This window comes from Hemicordylus capensis, chromosome 2, assembly GCF_027244095.1.
Source record: "Hemicordylus capensis ecotype Gifberg chromosome 2, rHemCap1.1.pri, whole genome shotgun sequence".
Taxonomy (NCBI): Eukaryota; Metazoa; Chordata; class Lepidosauria; order Squamata; family Cordylidae; genus Hemicordylus; species Hemicordylus capensis.
The window spans coordinates 30,436,212-30,463,486 of NC_069658.1; the positions used below are offsets into that span (position 1 = coordinate 30,436,212).

General features: G+C 44.4%; 1 protein-coding gene across 5 annotated transcripts; it reads right to left on the reverse strand.

Annotated features, from left to right (window-relative positions):
• Positions 1 to 441: 441 nt before the first annotated feature.
• Positions 442 to 26,456, reverse strand: C2H5orf34 (chromosome 2 C5orf34 homolog). Of its 5 annotated transcripts, none has more exons than XM_053295835.1 (13): positions 26,345 to 26,455; positions 21,494 to 21,712; positions 18,108 to 18,197; positions 16,030 to 16,688; positions 13,260 to 13,361; positions 11,017 to 11,137; positions 9,354 to 9,445; positions 8,063 to 8,132; positions 5,352 to 5,522; positions 4,037 to 4,131; positions 2,921 to 3,013; positions 2,044 to 2,084; positions 444 to 1,638 (listed from the first exon to the last, which is right to left on the reverse strand). In XM_053295835.1, exons 1-13 carry the CDS (start codon positions 26,447 to 26,449, stop codon positions 1,439 to 1,441), a joined length of 2,058 nt encoding a protein of 685 aa, XP_053151810.1. In that variant the 5' UTR covers positions 26,450 to 26,455; the 3' UTR covers positions 444 to 1,438. The 5 variants fall into 5 exon arrangements, with proteins under 5 accessions (XP_053151812.1, XP_053151810.1, XP_053151811.1 ...); XM_053295836.1 differs by lacking the exon at positions 26,345 to 26,455 and adding an exon at positions 25,941 to 26,003; XM_053295839.1 differs by lacking the exon at positions 26,345 to 26,455 and adding an exon at positions 25,425 to 25,476 and having other exon boundaries at positions 445 to 1,638.
• Positions 26,457 to 27,275: the final 819 nt, after the last annotated feature.

Below are 27,275 nucleotides of genomic sequence, written 5' to 3' on the forward strand. Positions count from 1 at the left end.
AATTCAACAACAATCCAAGTAAAGCCAAAGAATCAGTCCGATCTGTCGTCTAAATTAGTCCGTTAAACAAGTTTCCAATTCCGTTTAGCAGTCCAGGTAAAGCCAGATAAATCAGTCCAATCTGTCTTCTAACTTAGTCCGACAAGCCAAATATCCAATTCCGTTTATCCTGTCCAATATTCAAAACCAATTTTCAAGCCGTATAAGTAAAGTTTGTTATTTCTGTCTACCGAGAAGCCCACACGAGGTCTGAACGCTGTGGCGGTCAAACAGAAACTAACGGAAGACGCCCAACCGCACTATATAGATGGAATGCAGGAGCACGTGCAGAAAGGCGGTTGGGCGTCGCGAGGAGCTACCTAGTCGGCCCGAGAGGTGCCTGCGCAGGCGCAGAACCCATTCACTTATGGGCTCAACGGATCACGATCCAGATCAGTTGGATGTGATGGTAGTGCTTATAAAAATTGCAGCAGCTATCATAAAAATATATCAAGTTGATGGCTTTGTGAAAGCAGATAAATTAATAACCAATTTGGGCAGTGAAGTGAATTTTGGTGAACAAAGCTGGCAGCAGCTAGTTTTCTTATGAGTGCAAGGATGAACCCACACTTATCTCAGGGGAACATTTCAGGATCAATTTTTTTCAAGAAAATTGTGGATGCAGCCCTAGTTTCACTGCATGAAAGATCCAAACAATTGTATGAATGTTCTAATTATTTCAGTGACATCAGGAATGTGAAAGAATATATTGTAAAACATTAGGCAAGCAGAAACTGAATGGCTGCAAAAAGCTTGCATGTGTACTTACAAACACAAATGCAACCCCTTCTCTGATGTGGATGCCACAGAACTGGCAGAAGAATTCAAATTTTTGTCAGGCATGGTACCTGAAGATGTGACTAATTGTTGGTGTTGAAGTCTATTTCTGCAGGAGCATGTCATTTTCTTTTACATACCACAGACTTCTGACGATCAAGGACTGACTGTACATGGGAGCCCCCAAGCCTGATTTTGCAGTAGGCCTCCAAATTTCTAGAATTAAAAATTTTCTGCACATGGCTGATTCAGACTTTGACGACTTAACATTTTCTGTTCTAGAACAGTTTTATGGATCTCTTTTCTTCTCCACTAAAATCAGAAAACCATGTTATCAAATAGCCCTAAAATTCAAGATGAGTGAAATAATCTTTTCATGCATGTTGCAGCCCTAAATTCTATACAGAGACATTTAGTGACTCTTAACATAAGAATAGAAACAATTTCATCTTCTATCCTTTATATAAACTATGGCTTGTTATAATTATTCCTTTGATTATCTATAACTTAGAGTCAGTGACTCAGAACAGACAGCTACCTCTTTGACTTGGATCTCCTCCTCCAAAAACAAACCAAAGAATTCTGTTACTGAGGGGCAACATTTGAAAATTTTCAGACTGTTTCAGTTTGCAGAGAGAGCTAAAATTGAATCAATATCATTGATAATTTTAGATGTTTTTTCCAAAGTCTCAGCTATGTTCTTTTTACTAATATCTCCAGCTAAAAATATTTCTTCTAGACTCCTTTCATTATCTATGTTGGAGGATGGATTTGTCTTCACAGGAGAAACCATACGTGGAATATTGCTGTTCTCCACTAAAACTGTAGTTGCATTGTTAAGGGAAAAAAAGTTTTTGCACTAGCAACCAGAGAAATTTGTAGAGCTATTTGGAATCACAGAATCCAATACGAATACCTCAAAGATTTAAAGAAGTGTACAATATTAAGATTTAAAGACAGCCTATTTCAAGATCACTACTTGTGCAAATATTGCAAAGTCAGGAAGAAAAAAGTCTTAATAGGGCATAAAAAGAGGGCACGCAGAGTGGCTCTAACATTTTAACGTTCTTCACAAATACCTTATTGCTATTTTGAATGACAAGCTGAACCAAAATATTTAAAAGGCATATTACTGATTGGCTTCCTGTGCCTTAAGGAAGGGTTCAACTAATCATTTTAAGAAATGTTTTATGGATTCAAAACATGTTGGGGGTGAAAAAAGGATACAGTTGAATCGTTTTATTTTTTCAAGTTCATCAGCAACTGACCTGTGGAAATAAAAAGTAAAAATGAAGTACATGTTTTTCAAACACTTCATTCCAGTTATCACAATTCTAAAGTGTATTTGAGAGGGGGGAAAGGGGTTTAAATTCACACTTCACATCCTATTTTTGTGTTTTAGGCACTAAAGAGTGCAATACAAAATATTCCTAGCTTCAGTAATAATGCTTTTTTTTTTTTTTCAACAGCAGCAGCAATGTGTCAGAAAGACATTCTGCAAACTGCACAATACTTATTTTTTGTCATCATAACTCTCACAGTCTCTGGATTTTTAGAATCAACAGGACAAACACAACTTCAGAAAAAGGAAGGAAAATGGTTTTCAATTTGACATTATGACATGTAGCCTTCAGCCCTATCTACTTTAAGGGTCGTGTAGCCTGCTCCTGTCCACTCTGAAGTAAATCCCACTGAGTTCAAGATAACTTACTCTCAATTGTATCGTTATTGCATCAGTGGGACTTATTTCTGAACAAACATGCTTAGAATTGCACTGTTCGAATGTCCTGAAGTGCCACTCTCATACAACACACACCTATCTCTGCAATGTAAACATATTGGGAAAACTCTTAAGTCCAATGTTAGCATGTTTAAAATTCTATTACTTTGCTTCTGATTCCTACACTATTGTAGACAGAAATATCAGAAAAATGTACATTGCATCTGTTTGCCAGAATATGCTGTGGCTTTAAAACAAATGTACTACCAAGGACCTTTGAGATTATGAATCTAATTGAAGGTTTGGCTCCTCCAAAATGCCTCTGCAGACTTCAAAGGAGTCATTGTATGTTATATAATCAAGAAAGATATTTAAGATGAATACCAGTTTCCTTCAGGAATAGATTGTGGTATATCTGTACATCTCTCCCTGCCCCTGTTCAAGCTTCTGCACCATTCAACTACAGTTTCAATGTATCTGCAAATAGCGAAGAAGAGCTTTTGTTAGAACTGCCATGAGTGAGTAGCATCCACTAAGTTTATTTTGTCAGTTTGTTAAGAACTTGACATCCCAAATCTTCTTCAAAGAAACCTGAGTGGCTTACAAATAAAATGCAAACAACAAAATAAAACTGATAGCAATGTAAAACAATAATTGAAACCATAAACCAAAAGGAGGAAAAGAGAAAACCCTCATATAGCAACAACAAGGGGGGAAAGACACCCACCATGTGAAATAGGACACTCTAAAGAGCCAAGTTTCCACTTGGCATCTAAAAACATCCAGACATGGGTGCCAGGTGGGTCTCCTAAGGGAAGGCATTCCATAAAGTAGGTGTCACAACCTATCAAGCTCTGCTGCCCATGGCAGCTCATCTCTGGCAGGAAGGCAGACCCATCTCTCCGTGAGAGGATCTGGTAGGGGGCACATTCCATTCTTGTGGGGTCCTTCCAGAAAACAGCTCCCTCTATACTTGGTTGGTCAGGGAAACATGCAACTTGAAGTAAGCCAAGCCAAGCACCATTTTCCTCAGGATACTCTGACAAGTGATGGTGGCGGCCCAGGAGTCTACTGTGCAGGCTGAAGAGTCTGTGTGGTTCCTATCAGTCATGTGGCCTGGCAGGAACTAGTGGGGACCAATGTGCTTTGCAAGTCTGGACTAAGAGGATCTGAGGCACTATCAGGATTTCAGGCTCTACTTTAGAGCTGCACAGCTTTGGCCCTCCAGCAGTTGTTGGACCAACTCCCATCATCCCCAGTCACAGTAGCCAATAGTCAGGGATGATGGGAACTGTAGTCCAACAACAGCTGAAGTTGTGCAATCCTGCTCTCAAATGAGGACTCTCGCTGAAGGATTGTCGGCTGAGACTGGCCCCTTTGGATTCAACTCTATAATACCAGAGAAGGATTTAGAAAAAGAATTTCCCTGTATTTAGTTTACACAGATTTCAACATTCCCTCAATGGCACACATTAAGTCACTCTGAAGATCTAGAAATACCTTTCATAAAGCCCAGGATGATCTATCTGGAGAAGATGCTGTGTTCCTTCAGGAGCAATAAGCTTACACCATCCTATGTTACCATCTTGAGGTCTCTTAGAAGAAGAAGAAAACCAAGAAAAAGCACTGTATTTTATTTAGTGAACTTCTAGTTGTCCATCCTTACTTGTTTTAGCAAGGGTTTGATTTTCTAGTCCCTCCTCTTGGATTGGTGCACACTCCTGTGTTTAAGTACTCCTCAGTACTTAAGTACTCCACGCAGGTCAGTGCTGCTCTGGATAATCTTTTTTCTAGCTATTATTTTTTATATATTTATTTATATATTTTTAAAATTTACATACCGCCCGACTCCAAAGGCTCCAGGTGCAAGCCCAGGAAGGAAGCCCTTCTCCCCTCTTTCTGCTGCATTTTTAAAGGCCTAAAAGAGCCTAAGTAGGCTATGTGGTTGTCATCTGTTGGATAATCACACCACCAGGAACGCACGCGTGCGCGCACACACACACACACACACACACACACACACACACACACACACCCAACACAGGAAGCCACCTTAAACTGAGTATGACTATTGATCCATCTATCTCAGTACTGTCTAAACTGACTGGCAGTGGCTCTCCAAGGTTTCAGGCAGGAGTCTTTCCCAACCCTACCTGGAGATGCCAGGGAATGAACCCGGGACCTTGATGCTCTTCCTCTGATCTACAGCCCCATCCCCACCAGGAATTATATATTCCCACACAATCCAGTAGTCCTCAGAAGTTCTTCTACAATATCTAATGTAACCCTGCCCCCTTATACCCTATCCCACAAGGCACTCTGCAGGAAAAAAACCCAAACATGAAATATAGTCTCCTTTTATAACACTGCCTTCACTCCTCCAGAGTAAACAGCGGTTCAGCCAAATACTCATGTTACATTAATCAATCTACATATTACATTAAGCTTGCTATTAGGACTGATGAACTTGTTTTTTACTCAGTGAAAAGCAGACCTGGGAGGAGAGAGAGATCCAGATCAAGACCACAGAATGGGGGAAAGGCTTCCCTCCAAGAGCCAGATCCAGCCCACACCTTATTGCCCCATGAGGAAAGCTCCCATGGAATTCATGCACCCATTTTTTAAATGGGCAATAATCGATTCCCCCTTTAATTTTGAAGGATGTTGCGAGAGCATGCCCACATAGTGAAGCTAAAAAGGCAAAGCAGGCAATGGTCAATATGCAATATACACTTTTATCATACATTCCGCACATACAGAATTGAGACACTGGAAGGAACTGCCCATAATAAGACTCCGCTCCCTAAAAACTCACCTGTGAGATTCCAGAAAGAGAACTGAAATCCCATAACATGTTCAGGATCATTCCATCATAAAAAGCAGCGTGTACTTTATTATCTGAATAAGCAAGGAGTCTCCCTACATTAGGAATAACCTTTTCAGCTACAAGGACTGGTAGCATTTCTCCTCCACCTGTCTTAGGGGACTGTTACAAAGCAAAACACACAAGAAAAAGTCAAGTTCAGTTTAGCCATGCATTTTAGAACTAATAATAAGAGCAATTTCAGCTCTTAAAGCAACTTCCTTTTTCACCAGGCTTCACCTGGCCCTGTTCAACACCAGGAATTTTGGAAAACTCAGGATTCTAAGGGTGGCTTCACATGATTGCCAAGAAGTCTGGAAACCTCCAGTTCCTGGAGTATGTGTGCTCCTGGCAGGCATGTTTTCTGAAGCCACCAAAGTCTGGCTCCCAAGCCTCTGCTCAACTTCAAATGTAGATTACAAATGGGTAGAAAATTTCAGGCAAATGTCAAGCAGAAGGCTCAACAGGCCTGTAACCAGCCACAAATTTATTCATTCATCCATTCATCCATTCATTTGTTTGTGGCGGGGATTGCAGAAGTCAGGGGAGGCAGGTTATAAAATGTTCAGTGAAAACAGTCAGTCAGTGACACTAGGGAGGAAAGAGAATTTTTTAGTGTGGCAGGTACACACCATGCCATCAGCTGGCTATGGGCCTGAGGCTCAGGAAATGGACTTTGGTGGGTGCAGACACATGATGAAGCTCACTCCCCAAGAACCGGTTTTCCTGGCAATTGTGCAAGTCTTCCTTAACAGTGCTGCAAGTTACAGAAGACAGCTCCTAAAGACAAATAGTAACTGCTTGTGCCAAGTCCTAAGACCCTCACATTGGTTTTTTTTATAAAAAGTTCATTTCTGGAGCTTCTTGGTAATCCAAAAGGGACATATGCATGCAGGAAAGGACATCATGTGCAGACACTGCTGAAGAGATAAGTTATTGTTCAGTTCAAAGTGGCCAGCTTCTTCAGCAGCAGGAAATGCTTTCAAGAACAGTAACAAAGAAAACTCTGATTAATTTTCTTTATATATCACCCTTCATTCTAAGATCCCAGGGCATTTAACAAGATAAAACAATAAAATTCAATAAACCCAGTTTATTAACAAGATAAAACAATAAAATTCAATAAACCCAGTTAAGGCCATTGTTCCCTCTTACAATATGCATGGCCTTCTTTAGTTTCAAGCCTATGTTTTTAGTGCTCACCTTACAGCCATATGTTAACAACCTCTCTCTCTAGTGTTATATCACAGAAATGTGATATAAATGGGATAATCAATCATAATTTAACTGCTGTTACAGAATCTCAACATGACAACCATAAAATAGTCCCTTGTCCACAAAGGGCTCACAATCCAAGTAGTAACACAAGAAAACACCAGCAAATGTCACTGAAAGAAACACTATGCTAGGCATAGCAGCTGTTCTCCCCCTGCTAAATATAAAGGAAGATACCACTTTTAAGGTTCCTCCTTGCCTAGCTAGCAGCAGTTATCTAGTTAGTAGGGTTTAGCACAGGAGTGGGCAGACTTAGCCTTCCATCTGTTGTTGAACAACAAACCCCATAATCCCCAGCCACAATAAATTGTGGCTGGGAATGGGAATTGTAGTTCAGTAGCTGGAGGGTTGAGTTTCTTCACCCCAGGTGAGCAGTTGTCAGAGGATGAGACTAGCACAGCTATCAACGTCTCCCTTAATCTACACATCGTGGATCCAGAGCTCCACAAATGCTTGATGAAGAGGAATGTCCAGGTAGCTGTCTCTCCCATTGAAATGAATGGCAAAGTTGCACACTTTCAAAGCCTGTGTATACATACTGCTATGACGACGTATCCAGGAAGCCACCAGATCGGGGAGCATGTTTCTCTGGCCTTACAAATGGATTCAAAGGAGAGCTGGTGCGGCATGCTAGCTACAGCCTTAACGTCATTACCTGCTTTGAACCTTCAGACTTGGTCAGGATACAAATCTAAATAAATTAACATGCCTGGCTTCTTCTAGAGCAGGGTAGGGATGTGCACGGAACTGGGTGGGAGATGTTCAAAGGCGGGGTGCGTGTGCACTTACCCTTCCCTCCACTTTTACCCCGCTGGCACTCAGTTTTTTTGAGTCTGTCAGGACGGCAGTGTACCTTCCTGCTGCCCTGTTTCCCCCTTGACTGGAAGTACCCAACAACACGCCCAACGCATGCAGACGTGTTGGGTACTTCCAGTCAAGGGGGCAACAGGGCAGCAGGGAGGTATGCTGTCACCCTGATGTTGTTGTTTTTTAAACTGGGTACCGGCGGGGGGGAAATGGAGGGAGAAGTAAGTGCACCCTTCCCCACCCTTAAAGACACCCCCCACCCGCCTTCGAACCACCGGAACCGCCGGTTGTTCGAACTGGTTTGGAGGCCCATAAAAGGCCCCCAAACTGGTTCCATGCACATCCCTAGCACAGGGGTGGGCAAGTTTGGCCCTCCAGCTGTTGTTGAATTACAACTCCCACCTTATCCAGCCACAAAGTTATGGAGGCTGATGGGGTTGTAGTTCAACAACAGCCAGAGGGCCAGGTTTGTCCAAACCTGTTCTAGTGTGAAAAATAAGGAGGTTCCCACAAGTAAGAACACTCTGCATGATGCTTTACAAAGAAGTCAACAATTTCACGAGCAACTCACACGTACATACCAAGTTCCAGCAGCAGTCGCTGCCATGATGGGTGAATGAAAGCATGGTCTCAAGACTGTGTTGGAGAATTCTAGGCAGGAAAAGGAGAGGAAAAAGAATCCAGTACTTCATAATTACTTACAGACTTCAATCACAGTTAGCACTGCCACCTTAAAGTATCTCCACTCCGATGCCAATCCATAAGTGTCTGATTACCCTACCAATATGGCCGTGTTCCCCAAACGTCCAATAGCTGAGTTGCATTTATTCTCTAAATAAAAACTGGAGCCATATTTCGGCCTTACATCCCTGATAGGTTTAGTTTTGGGGTCAAACTAGAGGCTTCTTTAAGCACAGCCTTTGCAACGGTACACTTTATTTTTAATGCTCAACAGCAGCAGGATCAGCCCTTGTGGATCGGGACAGTGGTAGGGGAATGGAGTGCTGCCCTGTCTCCTACCACAGTCCCACTCCAGATCAGGGTCCCTTCAGGCTTATTTGCCAAGGGTTGGGGGAATCGTTCAACTGGGACCAATGGGTGCTTTTCCCCCTTGGCAAAGAGTAGCTGTGGTGGGGAAGGAAAATTTGGAATGAGATCACAGCAAGAGGTAAGGTTAAAGTCCCTCTGTGAGGGCTCCAATGGAGGGCCATCCAGTTGCTATTTAACATTAAAAGCAAATAGTATGACTTTACATAAAGCATTTGCTTAAAGAAGGCCTAAACTGAACCCTAGAACATGGGTGGCTTCACCCAACATCTGTAAACTACATTTGAAGTTGGGCCACAGATGACAGAGGGATGTGCTACTTTAGAACTGGACATGACATTGGTGTGTTTGCACGTTGCTGGAATGAGTGGAAGAAGTTGCTGCCTGTGCCGGGAGTGTGCACTTGCCAGCAACAGGCGATTCCAAGAAACTTACTTTCCACCAATTATGTGAAGCCACCCCACATAAGAGGAAGATTTGTTCAACTTCAGGAGGAAGACACCCTCCTGTGCTTCTACACAAGAACCCCCACCCACTGCAGATGAGTTGAACTCCAAACTGGAGACCTACCTATTTTGGTGATCTTTGGAGCTCAGGGTTAAGTCAGGAAAGGTTAGAGACATTTCACGGGATGTTAGAGACAGGTTTATTCCTTGTTACAGGTTTTTTTTTTTTTGTTTCAGGGTGGGAAAAGTTATCCCTATAATCCCCGTATTATTTGGTTACACACATACAAAAGAAGTGGCGAGCACACATGTAGTAAATGCTTTCCCCGCCAAAAGGGATAGAACAGCTAATAAAAATATAGAGTCAAAAATACTTCACCTCATAGCTTGTGTAATAGTTGCTGATACAGAATAGAGACTTCCAGGCGTATCAGGTGGCAAACTGCTTACAGAGTACATAGTTTCTTCTCTCTAGAAGATACAAAGAAAGAAAAGGGTTTTTACAGAGATGCTCAATGTCCCAGACTAGTAGACTATTTAGCTATTGTGCCTTATGTCTCCAATATTGTCAGATCGCCTCTGGTAGATGACCCACCACACCCCAGTATTTGGATTAGCTGTAACCTACATCAGGAAACTGTACTGTGTACAAGGTCCAATCCAGAAATTACACTATGTTGTGGATTCGTGCTTAATTATTGTCATATTCTAATAACAATAATTAAAGTTAAGTACTCAAGAGAAAAAGCTCCCAGAAAAATTATTGTCTATTATATATTTTGAAGAACGTATTTATCGGAAATAAAGTCATACTTCCTGATGACCTATGGATACAACAACAAATATTTATATACCATTTTTCAACAGAAGTTTCCAAAGCAGTTTACATAGAGAAATAATAAATAAATAAGATGGATCCCTGTTCCTGGAGGGGACAAAAAGAAACAGAAGACAGACACCAGCAACCGTCACTGGAGGGATGTGTGCTGGGGGTGGATAGGGCCAGTTACTCTCCCCCTGCTGAATAAAGAATCACCACATTAAAAATGAGCCTCTTTGCCTAGTTACCAGAGGTAAATTTGCAAATACCAAATTTTGCATACACAATACTGCCACTGAAATTAGTGGAATGCCCTATTTATTTTTTACACCAGAATATGCCCGCTGGATGGTTTAAATCACATTTTTGTATTTTTAAATGAAGAAATTCTGAATATAAAAACTGTTATTGTTCTCAACAGATTTTTGACATGCAACAATCAGATCAGTAATTTAAAAACAGCACCATGCCCAAGAGAAGAGGAAGATATTTCTCAAATTCACCATATATGGTCATTATTCAATTAAATAAATAACATTTGAAGTTGAAATCTTCCAAATGTCAAACTGTTCTTTTACTTCCCTTTTGCAAGCCCATTAACAAAAATATATATATTAATGTAATCTACGCAAAATTACATTGCCCAGTCAATGAAGGGCCTCTTCTACTAGTTTACTTGTGTTGCTTCTAGTACAGCATATATAGGCATTATAGCATTGACAAAGCTTGTCATCAGCATAGCACTGATTATACAGGAGACTTCATTAAAAGAGTTTCAAGAAGCATTGTACTTACAAACCATAAAGTACGAAAAGAATCAGTGAGGAAGTGAAAGGCAACCTAAATCAGGATTTCTTCTTTTTTTATCCTAAAATGTATCATGATTATACAAAACCATAACTTGGAGAAAACACATCAGTATTCATGTCCTCTCTTAATAGGAAACTTGTTGTCAGGTACAAATTTGTTTGCTGCTGCTTATTTGATCTATTATTACTCCAACTCAGATATATGATTAACCTCTTCTCTAATTCTTATGTTTGAAAATTGAGAGCAAGTTTAGATAGGTCCTAAAAACACATCCTGAAAAATCAAGTTCATGTGCATCTTTGAAAAACATGGGTTTCAGGAACAAAGGTTGTAGGTAAGATGGTCATCCTCTCTAGGCCTAGTTGAATCAAATAAAACAAGGTTTAAAAAGATCAACTTGTGACATGTTTACCTGTTTTGTTCCTTCCTGAATAGAATAACGAGTAAAATATTTTCCCAAAAACAATCCTTCTGATCTAAAGACTGATCCATCTCCAGGGTAAATTTCTATGCTTCTAGATCCAGTAAGGAACCTAAGGGAAAGCAATGATCATTTGTCCTATTAAGTGTTTCACTAACTTGAATGAGATTTTTTGGAATTACAGATAATATGCTGGTATGAACTGAAGTCTAATAAATACAGTTGAATGCATAACTGCAGCCAGTGTTAATGCTCAGGTTCTACTGAGGTCAACAGGATTTAAGTAGATGTAATTGTCCTACATCATGGCCACCGTTTGAAATTTCATTGTGCTTTAGAATATTTAAAATATATATTGATACTGATAAGCACAAGAGACTGAATCATAAACAAACCAAATGCGTACATAAGTGTCACTAAAGTATAATCATTATTCTTCTAACAGTTAGTAAAAATTAAACTGGTTGTCTTCAAATCTGTTAGTTTTCTATCTGCTTTCCCCCCACCTCCCAACATGATTTGTTAATATAGGTATAATGGCATGATCGTGTTTTCAGTTGTTTTGCTCATTTATTTGGCTACAAAATGTTTACCTAGAAGTTATTATTATCTCCTAATGCAGCTGAATTTGTATAGCTCAGTGATAGGGCCTATTTGGTTTGCTTGCAGTATTTTCAAGTTCAGCCCTGGCATCTCACAGAGATCTCAGAGCAAAACAACATATGACCTCAGCAAACCCATGGTCAGTTTTCCCTCTCACAGGGATTCCTAGATGTTGCTGACTACAACTCCCAGAATTCCGAGCAGCAATGGCTTTTGCTTGGGGACTATGGGAGATGTAGTCAACAACATCTGGGAATCCCTGTGAGAGGGAACAATGCCTATGACCCCAAGCTTATGTATGCAGAAATAATGCAAATACTGAATCTCACAAAGATCCAGTTGTGCTCTCTGCCCAGAGCTGCATTTTCCTTTTTAAAGAAATCATGGGAGAGTCAATCTTACCTCCCTTAGAAGTGGGAATGAGATCACAAGGTACTGTTCACCTTGAACTTTCACATGGTAAAATAGCCTTATAAATGCACCATCCTCACATCTGAAGAGTGGATTGCAAAAACAGCCAAGTACCAAACATGTCCTTTTTGAACATCAGAGTTTTAAAGGTGATAAAGCAATACAATATAAGAAGATGCTGAAAGGCATCATCTCATACTGCATGGGAGATGGCAATGGTAAACCCTTCCTGTATTCTACTAAAGACAACCACAGGGCTCTGTGGTCGCCGGGGGTTAACACCGACTCGATGGCACACTTTACCTTTTAAGCAATGGATACAAGAAATTGATATGGGGATGGGGCTGTAGCTCAGTGGTAGAGTATCTTTGCATGCAGAAGTTCAAGGTTCAGTCCCTTGACATCTCCAGGTAGGACTGGGAGAAACTCCTGCCTGGAATCTTGGATTGCTGCTGCCAGTCAGTACTGTATAGACCAGGCCTGCTCAACTTAGGCCCTCCAGCTGTTTTTGGACTACAATTCCCATAATCCCCAGTGACAGTGGCCAATAGCCAAGGATTATGGGAGTTGTAGGCCAACATCTGTAGAAGGGCTGAAGTTGAGCAGCCCTGGTATAGACAATGCTGAGCTAGATTGACCAATGATCTGACTCCCCATAAGACAGCTTCCCATTTTCCTAAAAGCCAGACTAGACATGATAGCAGCATGTGTATATAAATCCAGATCGAACCCAGTCACATAGAAAGTGAGGGTGGAAATCCAACGTAAACATCAAAAGGATTAGGCACTGAATCCTCTTCCTCCCAAGGCTGACCCCACAACAGTGTGTCATTCAGACTCCATTTTTCTCTAGCTTTACTTTTATACTGGAAATGAACCCAGCTGGGAGAAAAGTGTCTGGGGCAACTTTGTAGGGAGATAAACTGGATCCTCTCCCAGCTTCTCTCACTGTATCCCTTTGGCAATCTAAATCAGCATCCTCACTTTCTGCCTGATGAAGAAATCCATGTTCAAACACATAAGTCTGCCACCACCATATTTAGCTTAGCTGTAACTAATTACTACCACGATGAATATTTATATGCTGCTCAATTAACTGTAAGGCTTATCTAAAGTTAAATAAGGAAACTAATTTAAACGCTAGCCTTTAAAAACCCCTTTTGTAAACACATACAAATGCTTACACCTTTTTTAAAAAAAGAGACTCTATTTCTTTTAACCTGTATATTACACCCTTGCTCCAAACAACTTTGATTGGTTGAGAGTGTGAATAGCAGCCAATATCCTCTTTTCTTGGTTGGACGAGATCACAAAAGGTCCACCTGTGGAGAAAAGAACAGAATATTGACTGGAATCCTCACTGCTAAACTAAGACCAAAGAAGAATCCAGGAAACGTGCTTCAAATATTGCTTTTAAGGCTATGCACAGCCCAATCCTATACTGATTTTTTCAGAAGGAAGTTCCACCATGTTCAGTGGGATTTACTCTCAGGTAAAGGTATAAAGGAATACAACCTAAGACAATGGCCAGAAGCTTAGGGACTGACAGAAGATCAAGGTATCTATTTGCGTAGAAACCAGTAAGCTTTCTGACTCTATAAAATATTTTTTCCCCACTAAAGCTTCCTGCAATTCAGACTGTCCACCCAAACTCAGATCAGCTGTTCTACTGACCATAAACAATTCTGATTTGTCTGAATTAAGTCTGAACTTTTAAATAGACTGTTAGCTGCTTGCAGGTAGGGGTGTGTGTTCTTTTTTAAGACTGAAAGGCAGAGTATATTTTAGTCAATACATACATGCACACTGTTACAGAAACAGCTTGTCTTGGGGCTGCAGAAAGCACCCCTCTATGTGATTTGGAATTGCAGGCTTGTAACCTCCATCTTGGACCCTTGAGGTCATGGGATCATGAACTCTGCATATGCCTATAGTGGTCAAATATAAAGTTTGGTTGCTTGGCACAAGCAAACATGGCTAAGGTCAGGATGACAAACCACCGCAGGGAGACTCCCATGGTCTTTCTTGCAAAAAAGGGAGGAAGCTAGCAAACAAACTCAAGTCAAAAAGACCTTCACAAGCAAGATCACTCACTTCACAATGTGATTAGCTTTGCTAATCGCTTTCACAGCTACTCCGATAAGCCTGGCACACTCCTAGCCTCCTATCGCCATATTAATGAGCTGGCAAGGACCCAAAGGGAGGATCCTTAACAGAAAAGGAAGCACCTCCCTCTTTCTTAGATGCCCCGGACTCTGTTAAAGCTTTTGAGTTCACCCATACAGTCCCCTATACACATCTCTCCACCAGTCATTCCAGCTTCTGTTTCTTAAAGAGCACGCTGACTTAATTGGTTCATGAAAACATGCACTTCTTTGTTACACTCGAGTTTCAGCCCCTGCAGTCAGGGCGCTTGACTTATGCATTGCCTCAGGATATGTTCCCGAGTACAAATACCCCTGGCCCAGACACATGGCCTAAGGACCAGACTTTGGATCAGATCTGGGATCAGACTCCACATGGATCTTTGTCCAAATGATTCTCAAGGGTCTGAGTTGTAGCCCTTTGCTCCTCACCCCCTCTTCTTCCCACTTTTCTGCTGCCTTTGCTCTGCAAGGAAATCTACCTGCCTACCCCAACCTGCAAGTATACCCAACACATCAACGGATTGGGACTGGTAATACTAACTTCCTATCCTGTTAAGCCTCCTTGCTCCCTTCTCTCTCCTCTTAAAGCCTACATCTTGGTCCTTTCTTAAGCAAAAGCCTTAAACTGATTTAATTGACAATTTAGACCTTAAGCTAAAACACCTCCACGTGAGACTCTAGTTAAAACTATTAGTTAAGATTTTATTGCCTCCTCTCCTTACCTAATTAATCTTTTTATTTTCCTGTACCCCAATTATCCCTAAATAAATCAGAATCATATTTGTGTCTTCTCCTCACTTTCCAGACCAAAACTTTGCACACATTTATTCTGTAATGAACTGTTCCATACAGTCACGCTGATTCCACACTGTAAGGAATTAAGCCTTAGAGCCAGCTCATGTGAGGGGGAAAGTGCTGAGTCATCCCTGCTGAGCTGCTTGAGTGAGATTCCCTTTTAAAACTTTTTATTTTAGACCTTAGGTAGAGTAAAATGCTGCCACCAGACACTCTTTTATCAGAGACTGGACAGCCTGGGCTGGAGTGCTACAACCTAGACTTCTCTCTTTATCTTGCTATTGGGCAAATATAAAAACCTTCCACATGCATGCTTACACGTGAGAAAACAAAGTAGCTGAGCTGAACTCTCAGAGACGCTGTGCCCTAGTGGGCTGCCCCGCCCCCGCACTTCTGAGTTAATATCCAACTCTGAGAGGCTTGTAAAATGAAAAGAACAAAAAACCAGTTTATTCAGTTGCTATAGACTGGTCCGTCTGAGGCTTTAGCTTTTTAGATGCACTTAAAAATGCTTAGGTCGGTTACAAGAATGTTTCAAAGCACCCAGATCTTTCTTGGGTGGTGCATATTGGAACTTAGTTACTCGGTTACAAAGAACAGATATTTAGGACTATGAAAAGCACACACAGAAAGCAAAATAAATTCCTAATGAAAAGTCTGACTAAACAAACTTTCCCCTATGCTAGAGTCCTGAAGCCATAAAGCCCTGGCTTCATTTCCCTTGAAAACTCACCAAAATTCCTGGCAAGATCAAGTCTCCTGCAAATCTCTCACCCTGAGAGAGTGCCCTGCAGCATTCACTCCATGCTGCCCTGCACTCTCCCACTTCCTCTTTTTCCTTCCCAGCATTCCCTCAGCAGCTCTCCTCATGTCCCATCCACCTGGTGGATTTATTGGTCAAGACCTGGGATCGCCAGCCTGTCAGTCAAACACAGGGGTTCACATCCTGTTAACTCTAGTGGGGGTGGGGAGGCTGGTTACTACACCCACATTAGCCCAAAATCCTGATTTGAGTGTTTAGCCAGCACTCCAGTCTCATTAACAATACCTGTGTAGGTATGAAGCATGACAGCTGAGCGGCAAAGCCAAAGGCAAGCAAGTGACTGTCCTAGATTTTTCAGGTTCGTTGAAAACATCACCGACTCCTGCATTTCCACTGCCTTTGTTTCCTTCATCAGATTCGGCCACATGCCCAATATGGGATCGATAAAATGTAAATGCCAATGACAAAGGGTACTTCCACTGTTCTGGGCAGGAGGATACAGATATATGCTGTGTCACTCTAGAATATTCAGATGAACAGCTCTGGAAAGACCAAGGGATCTCGTTTTCTTTTTGTGTTTGACTTGAACTGCTTCCAGATTTGCTCACATGCGTACAAGAGTCTGCATTCCCACAAAGACTGCTGTTCTTTTTAATTTTCAGATGCTCAGATGATGGCTTTAAGGTAGAATCTTGGCTGGATCTTCCACACCTATCCTGTGTCGATTCACTGTAGTGGTTCTCCAAAAGAGACAATGGTGCAGATAACTTCTGGCTAACTTTGCATAAAAACTCCACCGTAAATTCTTGCTGGAGCTCTGGCAGGCAGAGGCAAGCATGACCATCTAAAGAAGTGATTTTCACATTACCATTATGCATATTTATTACCTCGCTAGCAGTTTCGGGGCCAGGCCACTGGGCTTCACAGATATCTGTAAAAAGAACCTATAAAAGAAGCAGTGGAAATACAGCAAATTGATTCTAGACACAGTGTTGCCATTATATGCTAGGACTTTTGCCAATTTAAGTCAGGGATTCTTAGCTTGGGGTCTGTGGACCTACTGGAGGTCCATGGAGTAGGTTATGCAATCCATGGGAAACCTGCACTACATTGAGTTTAATCTGCTTCCTGATAAGCCAGAATAAAGTTTCTGAAAATAACTATTCTGAGTGCTTATTTTGGTATGAGTGGTATCTATATATTTAATTCTCTTTGGCACACCCGTCGATAATCCCAATAACCCGATAAATCCCAGTTAGTGACAGGGGCCCGCAGGGAGGCGGGGAGAAGTGGCGGCCCGGCGAATGGCCTGCCGCAGGGGGTGGGGACAAGACAGCTGACGGGCGGCTGTGAATGGCAGGTGGGCCCGGCAAGTGGGCGGCTGTGACCAGCCAGCCGTAGCGGCTGCGATTGGTGGGCCCAGCGGGCGGCCGTAGTGGCTGCAACAGGGCCCAGCAGAGGGGTAGCTGCAAACAGCAAGCCCCCGCCGTGTCTGGAGCAGCAATGGTGAGCGGCCGAAGCCGGGGGTGGTGGTGGGGAGAAGCGGTGGCCCAGTGAATGGCCGGCTGCCAGGGAGCAGGGAGAAGACAGCTGTCGGGAGGCTGCGAATGGCAGGTGGGCCCGGTAGGCAGGTGGCCGTGACTGGCGGGCGGCCAGCAGGAGTGGCTACAGTGGCCGCAACCGAGCCCAGCAGACAGGCGGCCATGAACAGCAGGCGGCCAAAGCAGCCGCAAATGGCAGGTGAGCCCAACAGGTGGGCAGACACAGAGGCTGCGGTTGTGGGCAGAAGAAATGGGACAGCTGGGAAGAATGCCTTGGGGGGGGGGCGGCAAACAGAAAAGCAGTGGGGATGGGGGGAATAAGGGCGCAGATGCTAGATCACCTAGTATTAAATAAAAAAGGTCCATGAGTACAAAAGGGTTAAGAAACCCTGATCTAATAAACACTAATAAAAACACCTTACGTTTGGGAAGCATAGATGCCTTCCTGGCTGCCACTGGGAATTCCTGCTTCTGCGAAACTGTGACTGGTTTGAAATCCCCACAGCATCCTGTCCTAACTGCATTTGCTTTGCGCTCAAATGCTGATTGTAATGAGGCAGGTTTAATATCCTGAGTTTAGAGTGTATGTGTCCTGAATCAGGACTAGACTACTTTTGATGGGTTGAATTACGCTAATTATTTTCGTATCCATCAGTGTGCACAGAGTCTGACTGTGTCTATGTGTACATGCATAATAAACATCCAAATTGCAGCTTCAATCTATTAATTAGTACAAATCATATTGCATAGTTATCTTTGATAAAACCAGTGTGTGAGAGGGTGGGGATCAGTTTAATCAACCAACTAAAATTTAAAACTTACATTTTTCCTGTTAGGAGGCATGATACCTGAAGGTAAATAAGGGCGATTCGCATATTGGTTCCGGAAATCTACCGCCCGCAGAAGCTGTTCCTGAGGAGGTGGAGAAAACAAAACAAAAACATATTACTGAATTTGTAAAGAAGCAAAGGCATTCTGTGAATTTCCCCGTTTTCCTTAACAGAACAGCAGTTAAGAATCTATGACTAGTTGCCAGAGGCGTAACTATAGGGGGGGCAGGGGGGGCACATGCCCCGGGCGCCATCTTTTCTGGTCACGTGGGGGGCGCCGCCATGACAATTTAAAAAAAAATTTTTTTTGTTAATACAAATGTTTCCTGCTCAGTGCAGCAGCGCTGCAGCAGTCAAGGGAGCACGTCAGCGCCCCCTCCCCCACGAGCGGTCCCTTCCGCGCTGCCCGGCCCCCCCCCATTGCTTTGCTGGCGCCTGGCGGCCAGTCAGTGGCCTGGCATGGCGGCGGGCGCTTGTGAGGAAAAACCTAAGTATAATGTAGTATGTTGGGGGGGGCGCAGGGGGGCGCCATTTCAGTGCTTGCCCCGGGTGCCGTTTTCCCTAGTTATGCCTCTGCTAGTTGCATTACTTTAACAGTTGCATTGGGCCTCATTGCTGCCTCACAAAAATGCAAGGGTGCATTCTGGGAAATACCCAACATTCTCCTGAAACTCTGCACAGCAAAAGAAAATGGCCAATGGTGGCGGGCGGTGGGGCTGTTGTTCCGGGCAGCTTTTCCATCTTGACTGGTTTTCTTATTGAGGAACTTCCGAGGAGTTTCCAAGGAATCTCAAGGTACCCCAACACATCATTTGAGAACTTATGGAGTAGACAGAACTGGGTTAGATGCTTCGTCTCCATGGTATAAAGCCACCACTAATGTCTGTACAGACTTTTCAAATATAAACTGCCCTGTTCTGTTGGAGTCTTCAGGATTGCCATACCTGGCCATTTGTTCAGTACTTGAAGTTACCCATTGGGTGAATAATGCTGTGCTTGTGCAAGGCTGTCGTTTTATTTATTTATTTATTTATTCATTCATTCATTCCATTTATAAACTGCCCCATCCAGAGGCTCTGGGCGGTGTACAACAACTTTTTAAAAAGACATAAAACCCACAATTCAAACACAATGCTAAAAACAATTCAAAAATGATTAAAACCATTTCAAACCAATTAAAATACTTTTTAAAAAAACAACACTTTACAAGCCTTGGAAGGCCAGGCCAAACAAATAGGTTTTTAGGGCTCTCTTAAAGGCCGACAGCGAGCCTAAACTGCGGATGTCTGCCGGGAGTACATTCCATAGACCAGGAGCAGCTACAGAAAAGGCCCAGTTTCGAGTCGCCACCAGACATACCGGTGGTAACTGGAGACGGACCTCTCCAGATGACCTCAATGAGCGATGGAGATCATACCAAAGAAGGCACTCTCTAAGGTAACCTGAACCCCAGTCGTTCAGAGCTTTAAAGGTAATAACCAGCACTTTGTATTTCGCCCGGAAACATATCAGCAGCCAGTGCAGCTGTTTTAAGACAGGCATAATATGGTCTCTCCGGGTTACCCCAAAGACCAATCTGGCTGCCGCATTTTGGACTAACTGAAGTTCCCAAACTACGTACAAAGGCAGCCCCACATAGAGCGCATTGTAGTAGTTGAGCCTGGACTCGACTAGTTAGCTAGTTGTGCGAAGCAGGGGGAATCCAAGCAGTGTTCCCTCTAACAGGGATTCCCAGATGTTGACTACAACTCCCAGAATCTAGGGATGTGCATGAAGTTGCTTCGGCACCGGCGGGGGTAGTCCTTTAAGGGCGGGGGAGGGTGCACTCACCCCTCCCGCCACATTTCCCCCGCTGGTGCTCTGTTATTTCTAAGCCCCTCGGGGCGGCAGTGTTCCTCCCTGCTGCCCCGTTGTCGTCATCAGCCAGAAGTGGCCAGAAGTAGCAAGCACGTGTGCGCCCGTTGCATGCGCACGCGCAACCGTCCACCATGCACGCGCGCTAGCTACTTCTGGCCGATGATGACAACAGGGCAGCAGGGAGGAACACTGCCGCCCCGAGGGGCTTAGAAATAACAGAACGCCGGCGGGGGAAATGCAGTGGGAGGGGTGAGTGCACCCTTCCCCAACCTTAAGGGACTACCCCCGCCGGTGCCGAAACGGCCCCTGGAGCCGAAACATTTCGGAGGCCTTCATAATGGCCTACAAAACGTTTCGAGCACAAGCCTACCAGAATCCCCAGCTTCAATGGCTTTTGCTTGGGGATTCTGGGAGTTGTAGTCAACAGCATATGGGAATCCCTGTTAGAGGGAACACTGAGTCGAAGGTATTGCAGTGCCTGAGGCAAGGCACTAAATGCTGCCTTGTCCCATGCCCCTGGTGGGGACCAGCCCTTTAACACTAACCTTTGCAAGTGGCGTGGGCAGGGAGAGGAAAGGTTGCCCACAGCCGCCTCTTCTCTCCTTGTGCTTCTTGCAAGCTTTGCAAGGTATGTGAGGAGAAGTGCCAGATCAGTCCCAGTGGTGGTAGCGGGGGACATCTGGAAACTTGGGATAGAGTGAGCTAGTTCAGATGTTAGTTCCCCTGCTAACCAAGCAGAGGCACCTTTTAAAAGTAGCGATTCTCTTTAGTTAGCAGGGGGAGAGCAACTAGCCTTATCCGTCCCCAGCACAGCATCCCTTCACTGGCTGTTGCTGGTGTCTATCATATGTTTCTTTTTTAGTCTGTGAGCCCTTTGGGGACAGGGAGCCATTTTATTTATTTATATCTATGTAAACTGCTTCGGGAACATTTGTCAAAAAGCAGTAGATAAATATTTGTCGTGTCTATATTTTGCTGCCTATCCCCCGAGGTCAACAATCTCACCTCGCTGCATGAAAGGTCTCCCCTGATGCTAAGCCTGGAGCTTGTGTTCCAGACGAGGGCTGCACTAGTGCAAATGTGTCTGTGCTTGCATGACAAGGTGTTTAACTTGTCACATGCCTGTGTTTTGCAGGGAACTTTTGTGCAACAGCACAGTTCTGAAAAACCCCATGATTTAGCACAGCTACATGATAGCCTTGAACTAGCAAAACTTTGCTCATTGCACAAAGTCTTGCAATCCAACCTCGCAATCCCAGGTTTGCTCATCATCATGGAGAATTTTCCTCTTCAGACAAGCCCTGTCAGACGCATGAGCGATGGGGCGCGGGGATGGGTGATGCTGTGGAGGTGGGATTATCTCCCCCTTCACCCTGCTGCTCACAGATATGGCAAGCCTTCTCTCTCTCTGGCATTTGTTTCAACGCTGATGAAAACTTCCTATAACACCACCTCATTATCCCCCAATTCCCCCATTCAGCTCCCGAGACTCTGCTTAGAAAAATGCATTTTCTCATGTACCCGGTAGATGCTAATAGCAAACTCTGTCCTCTGGCGAACCCTCTCTGGCGGTTGCAATGGGTGGGCAGAAATAGGAGCTGCCTGCTCGTACAAGAACTCAGACCCGCAAGGGGCAAGCAGCAGTCTGGATCCATCCACATAGTACACTTCTACAGAATTATCCTCATGAAGGATCATGCAGGTCTCCAACTCCATTGCAACATGTAAAAAGTTCAGAACCTACGGAGAAGAGAATCACAGCTGAAGGAGTCTTTTTAATGGATCTCGATAAATAACACACCATGTACAAAGATGACAGAATATAAATAACAAATAAATAATAATTGTATTTAGAATGCTCAACAGTGCAAGAAACTGCAAAAAAGAAAAAAGAAAAATAAATAGGCTTGCTGGAGGAGTGGGAGACATGGATGGTTATACACACATCATCATCATCTATTAACATATTAAATTTCTGTCTCACCCCTCTTCCAAAGGACTCAGGGCAGCACACATGGTCCATGTCATTTTATCCTCACAATCTTGAAGGGTAGGAGAGGAGAGCTGGTCTTGTGGTAGCAAGCATGACTTGTCCCCTTAGCTAAGCAGGGTCTGCCCTGGTTGCATATGAAAGGGAGACTTGATGTGTGAGCACTGTAAAATATTCCCCTTAGGGGATGGAGCCGCTCTGGGAAGAGCAGAAGGTTCCAAGTTCCCTCCCTGGCATCTCCAAGATAGGGCTGAGAGAGACTCCTGCCTGCAACCTTAGAGAAGCCGCTGCCAATCTGTGAAGTCAGTACTGAGCTAGGTAGGCAGCTTCCTATGATAAGATAAAAGAGTATGACCGGCCACTCAATGAGATCTTAGCAAAAAATATGCCCTCTTCTTGGAGGTAGCGGCCAACAACTAGACTAAATGTGTACATGCATAATATACATCCAAACTGCAGCTTCAATTACTCCCGAGTAGTCCTATTGAAGTTAGTCATAACTAACTAGCCCCATTAATTTCAACGGGACTGGCACAGCAGGGAAATGACTTGACCAGCAAGCCAGAAGTTGCCAGTTCGAATCCCCCCTGGGATGTTTCCCAGACTATGGGAAACTCTTATATCAGGAAGCAGCAATATAGCAAGATGCTGAAAGGCATCATCTCATACTGCACGGGAGATGGCAATGGTAAACCCCTCCTGTATTCTAACAAAGAAAACCACAGGGCTCTGTGGTCGCCGGGGGTCAACACCGACTCAAGGCACACTTTACTTTACTGAGGTGTTGTTTAGTCTGGCTATTGGCCTGTGTTTTTAGGAAAAATATCCAAGGGGTCAAGAGACTCCCTCTGCCCCACTGTAATTTTAACACGGATTATCATGCCATAATATCTCATAATATGCTCCCCAATGAGCCAGCCCATTTCTTGAAATCTGCCCTTCTCCAGGTGCCCCACACCTGTGGAGGTCAGGCAAGGGCTGAGAGAGCTTTTTCAACTGGGGTGCTCCCAGCTCCAGCGACTAGAACTGTTGCCTGGCACCTTCTCTCACGCGTTTTAGGAGCCAGGTGAAAAGGCTTTATTTGTCAATGCCTTTCAAAGTCAGCAGCTGACAAACAGGACCTGCATGAGCTACAGGAGAGAGACAATTTTGGTCAATGACTCCTTCCCTGTGTAGCCCACTGTGCCTCCTGAAACTATGTCCCTGCTTTGCAACCACGGTGGCTAGAATAGTATATGCACAGAAATGGAAAGACAATAAAATGCCCTCAAAAGAGGACTGGTTGATAAAAATCTTGGGATATGCTGAGATGGAAAAACTTACAAGCACTTATAAGGGATGAAAATTTGGAATATTTCAAAGAAGATTGGGAACCATCTTTACTTTACATAAAGAACTATTTTCCTAATATGGACCTTTCAGCAGGGTTTGAAATATAGTAACAGCAGCAGGTTGGGTTGGGTAAAATCGAGTAATAATGGAGAGTATATATGTTTTGAATTATTATAGCAACTAGCTGACCCCCACACAGAGCATCTATGCGCTCTTTGGGGCCGGCTACCTCTCACCCACCACCTGCCCCAGTCTCCGGTTGGGCCCAGGCTGCCAGATATGAGTGCCACCGTGACGGCCGAGGTGCCGCCGTTGCAGCCGGGCCCGCCGCCGCCTCGCCTCTGTGGCCGGGCCTGCCGCAACCACCGCGGCCGGGCCGCCTTACCTCCGTGGTCACCAGCAGACCAATTCTCCTGGGTGCACCTCAACCAATCAGGTGCCTCCACGGCCCAGCCAATCAGCACATTCCAAGGCACACCCAGGAGAATTAATATAATAGATGGTTTATATGTATAGTTAACGTGAACCGCACAGACAGGTAAGCGGAAAGTCAATATTTACTTAATCAAATAAATGAATGTAGTTGGATTGTAAAGCTATTGTAAAAGCCAATAAAATTTTAAAATGCCAAAAAGCAAGTATGTGCCTGCAGATCATCCATCCTCAAAGACGTATTTTTCAGAAGGCACTGGGGGTTGCAGAAGGGAGGGGAGACTGGCAAGAGTGGTCCTCTCCTATAGCACATACACAGCATTAGTCTGCACATCACCCAATACATTTGCATTTACTTTGGCTGGCTGTTATTTTTTTAACTGTTAATTTAAAACAGTAATTTATTCTTCTGTTATTATAGACAACATCTAACAATGGCTGAGCCACCTAATGGCGCAGCAAGGAAATGACTTGATTAGCAAGCCAGAGGTTGCTGGTTTGAATCCCCGCTGGCAAGTTTTCCCAGACTATGGGAAACACCTATATTGGGCAGCAACAATATAGGAAGATGCTGAAAGACATCATCTCTACTGCGTGGGAGGAGGCAATGGTAAACCCCTCCTGTATGCTACCACCAAAGACAACCACAGGGCTCTGTGGTCACCAGGAGTCGACACTAACTTGACAGCACACTTTACCTTACCTTTATCAAAGGCTACTAGTTTGGTGGCTATGGGCCACTTCCAGCCTCAGAGGCAAGATGCCTCTAAATACCAGTTGCAGGGGAGCAACAGCAGGAGAGAGGGCATGCCCTCACCTCTTGCTTGTTGTGGGCTTCTCAGAGGCATCTGGTGGGCCACTGTGTGAAACAGGATACTGGATGGAACTTGGGCCTGATCCAGCAGGGCTGTTCTTATGTTCTTAATTCGTTTCTTGTTATTGTATGCCATATAAACAGTTACATAATGAGCATAAGGCATTTATAAACAATACAATCAAAACATCTTCAAAGGAAACTCATTAGACACAACCATTAGTAACAATCAGTACAGAGGAATGTGTGCTGAATGCATATCATTACATTCATATCTTCCATTTTATGCTATTTACCATTTTAATTCTATAGGGTAATTGGTATGTTTAACTTGTAACATTTCCTGTGTTGTTTGGTAAACCGCCCTGAAAACATGTGAAATAGAAGGAGGAGATAAAAATGCCTCGGATACATCAATTAAAATAATGAGAACCAAATACTTGCCTGTCTAAGGGTTTGCAACATGCAAAGCAACAGCTAATTCTTGTCTCATTTGTAGTGAACCCTAAAATGGGTTCCAAAAAGCGAACTGAGGCGGAAAAATATTGGAACTGAAAACGGACCCAAAGCACAGAAACAGATAGATCTAATCCAGGGGTTCTCAACCTTGGGGTCCCCAGAGGTTGTTGGACTGCAACTCCCATCATCGCCAGCTACAGCGACTGTGGAAAATGGGAGTTGTAGTCCAACAACCTCTGGGGACCCCAAGGTTGAGAACCCCAGATAACTTGAGAGCCCCTCCCGCTCCAAAGCCATTGTTGGTCGACCCACAGAAGAAATCACTCCCACCTCCTACGCTGGGAACTAAATCTCATGTTATTATAACTACTCTCTCGCAACTGGTGGGGCTGACAAGCCCCCACTCCTCTTGTGTTATTGCGCACCCACAATCCAGGCACCTCGCCGCCTACAAATCCTGCTCCAAAGCAACAAGAGAGCCTGGCCGAAAGAGAGGCAGCGGAAACTTACTTCGGACTCGGAGCCGCTTCCCGACACCTTTTTCCAATTCCAACCGGCGCGCCCAGACGCGGCAAACCAACCAGAGCGCGCCAGACCAAGCCCAGCAGGGCGGGCCGACTCGAGAAAGGCGGGCGGACGTTCACTTCACGTACACTTCTCGAATCTCGAAGAGCACGCGGGGGTGCAGCGATCAGAGGCTAGCGGGGGGCAAAACTGGCTTGCAGGAAAGCATTTAAGCTAGCAGGCTACATACTGCTAGATCGTCCAAGAACTGGCCCTTTGGCGCAGGGCTTTTCGGCAGCTTTTTACGTCTGCTAGCTTTTGGTGTTTTTTAAAGACCATCTCGCCTGGATGATTCTCGACCACAGAAAAGCCGGATCCCGTCAAATATATACAAACCCTCTCCTGAATGATCATGTGGGCAGAGCACAGAAACCCACCATCAGCTCGGTGCCCGTCGCAGCCCCTCTTCTCACGGCCTGCTGCTGCGCAAACATCCTGGGTCGAAAGTTTTGCCGCACAAAACCCCTACCTCTGAGGTATTGCGCCCCCTAGTGTTTTGACAAAAAGGGGGAAATCAGCACAGGCCCCCCAAATGAATGGCTCATTTCAATGAACCATCATGCCTTTTTCTTGTGCCCGTTTCAGACGACGACGACGACCTTGAGTACCAGCAGCCACATACTCGTTGCTTCAGTAGGCTGCTGTTTCTATTCTAGCGAGCCATTACTTGGCTCCCTGCCTGGAATGCTACATTATCCCTAACTTGGAGGCCGCTCTTTCTGTAGGGACGGCGGACGAATACAATTAAGTTAACCCGCCGGCAACCAATTCGATACCATACCTTGCTGGAGCCGACTATCTCATTCACCATCTCCATCCACCCAGATGTTCCGGGAACCAAAGCAGGGGCACAGAGGTGTACTGGGTTCAAACCCCTTTCAGCCATGACACTCACTGGGCGATTCTGGGGCAGTCACTTCTCTCTCAGCCTAACCTACCTCACAGGGTTGATGTGAGGATAAGCATCACCATGTACGTCCTTCTGGGATCCTTGGAGGAAGAACAGCATAGAAATGTACAAACGTTAAAATAAATTTTGAAATCAAGCATCTTTGAGAGTCTAATAAAATTAAGTCTGCATAACTTGTGCCTGTTATGTTACCTGCTCTAAGCTCAGTAGATGTTGGGGCTCGTACAACATGCCCAGCAAACCCCCCCACCCCCACCCCCCCACACTTGTATGCTTTGCTTAGCCTCTGGCCTGAGGAGTTCTGGAGAACTGAAAAGCTCGTTTTGGGAAGATCGTGGGGGGCTAGCGGAGAGGCCGGGGACTCTTTTCTCCACCTGAATCTCCCCGGCCTGAGCAGGGAGTTTTGCTGAGCATGCCTTACATCCTCCCTTCGGCCTTGACCAGCCAAAAAGATCCACTGCTGGACATCCCTTCTGCTGGCCTAAGCTGCTGTCCTGATTGCCCTGACAAGCTGCAGCTGTAGGGACCAGTTTCATAGCCGACCTCCAGCATCCACGTGAGAGGTGGGGTGCTGGGGAATTTGGCATAAAAGGGCAGAGGCAAGGCAGAAGTATAGGTGCTGGCATGGACACCGGTAGGTGGGCCAACTGCAGGAAGCCACCAAAGCCGCATGGACGGTCTTTGGTGCTAGGCCTACGGTGTGGGAGACTGAGGTCTGAGGAGAAGTTATGCCCAAGATCCTCCAGTTTTAGTTTTGTTGTTTTAGTGGTTTGTGCCAGGCTGCTCACAAGGATGTGTCTGA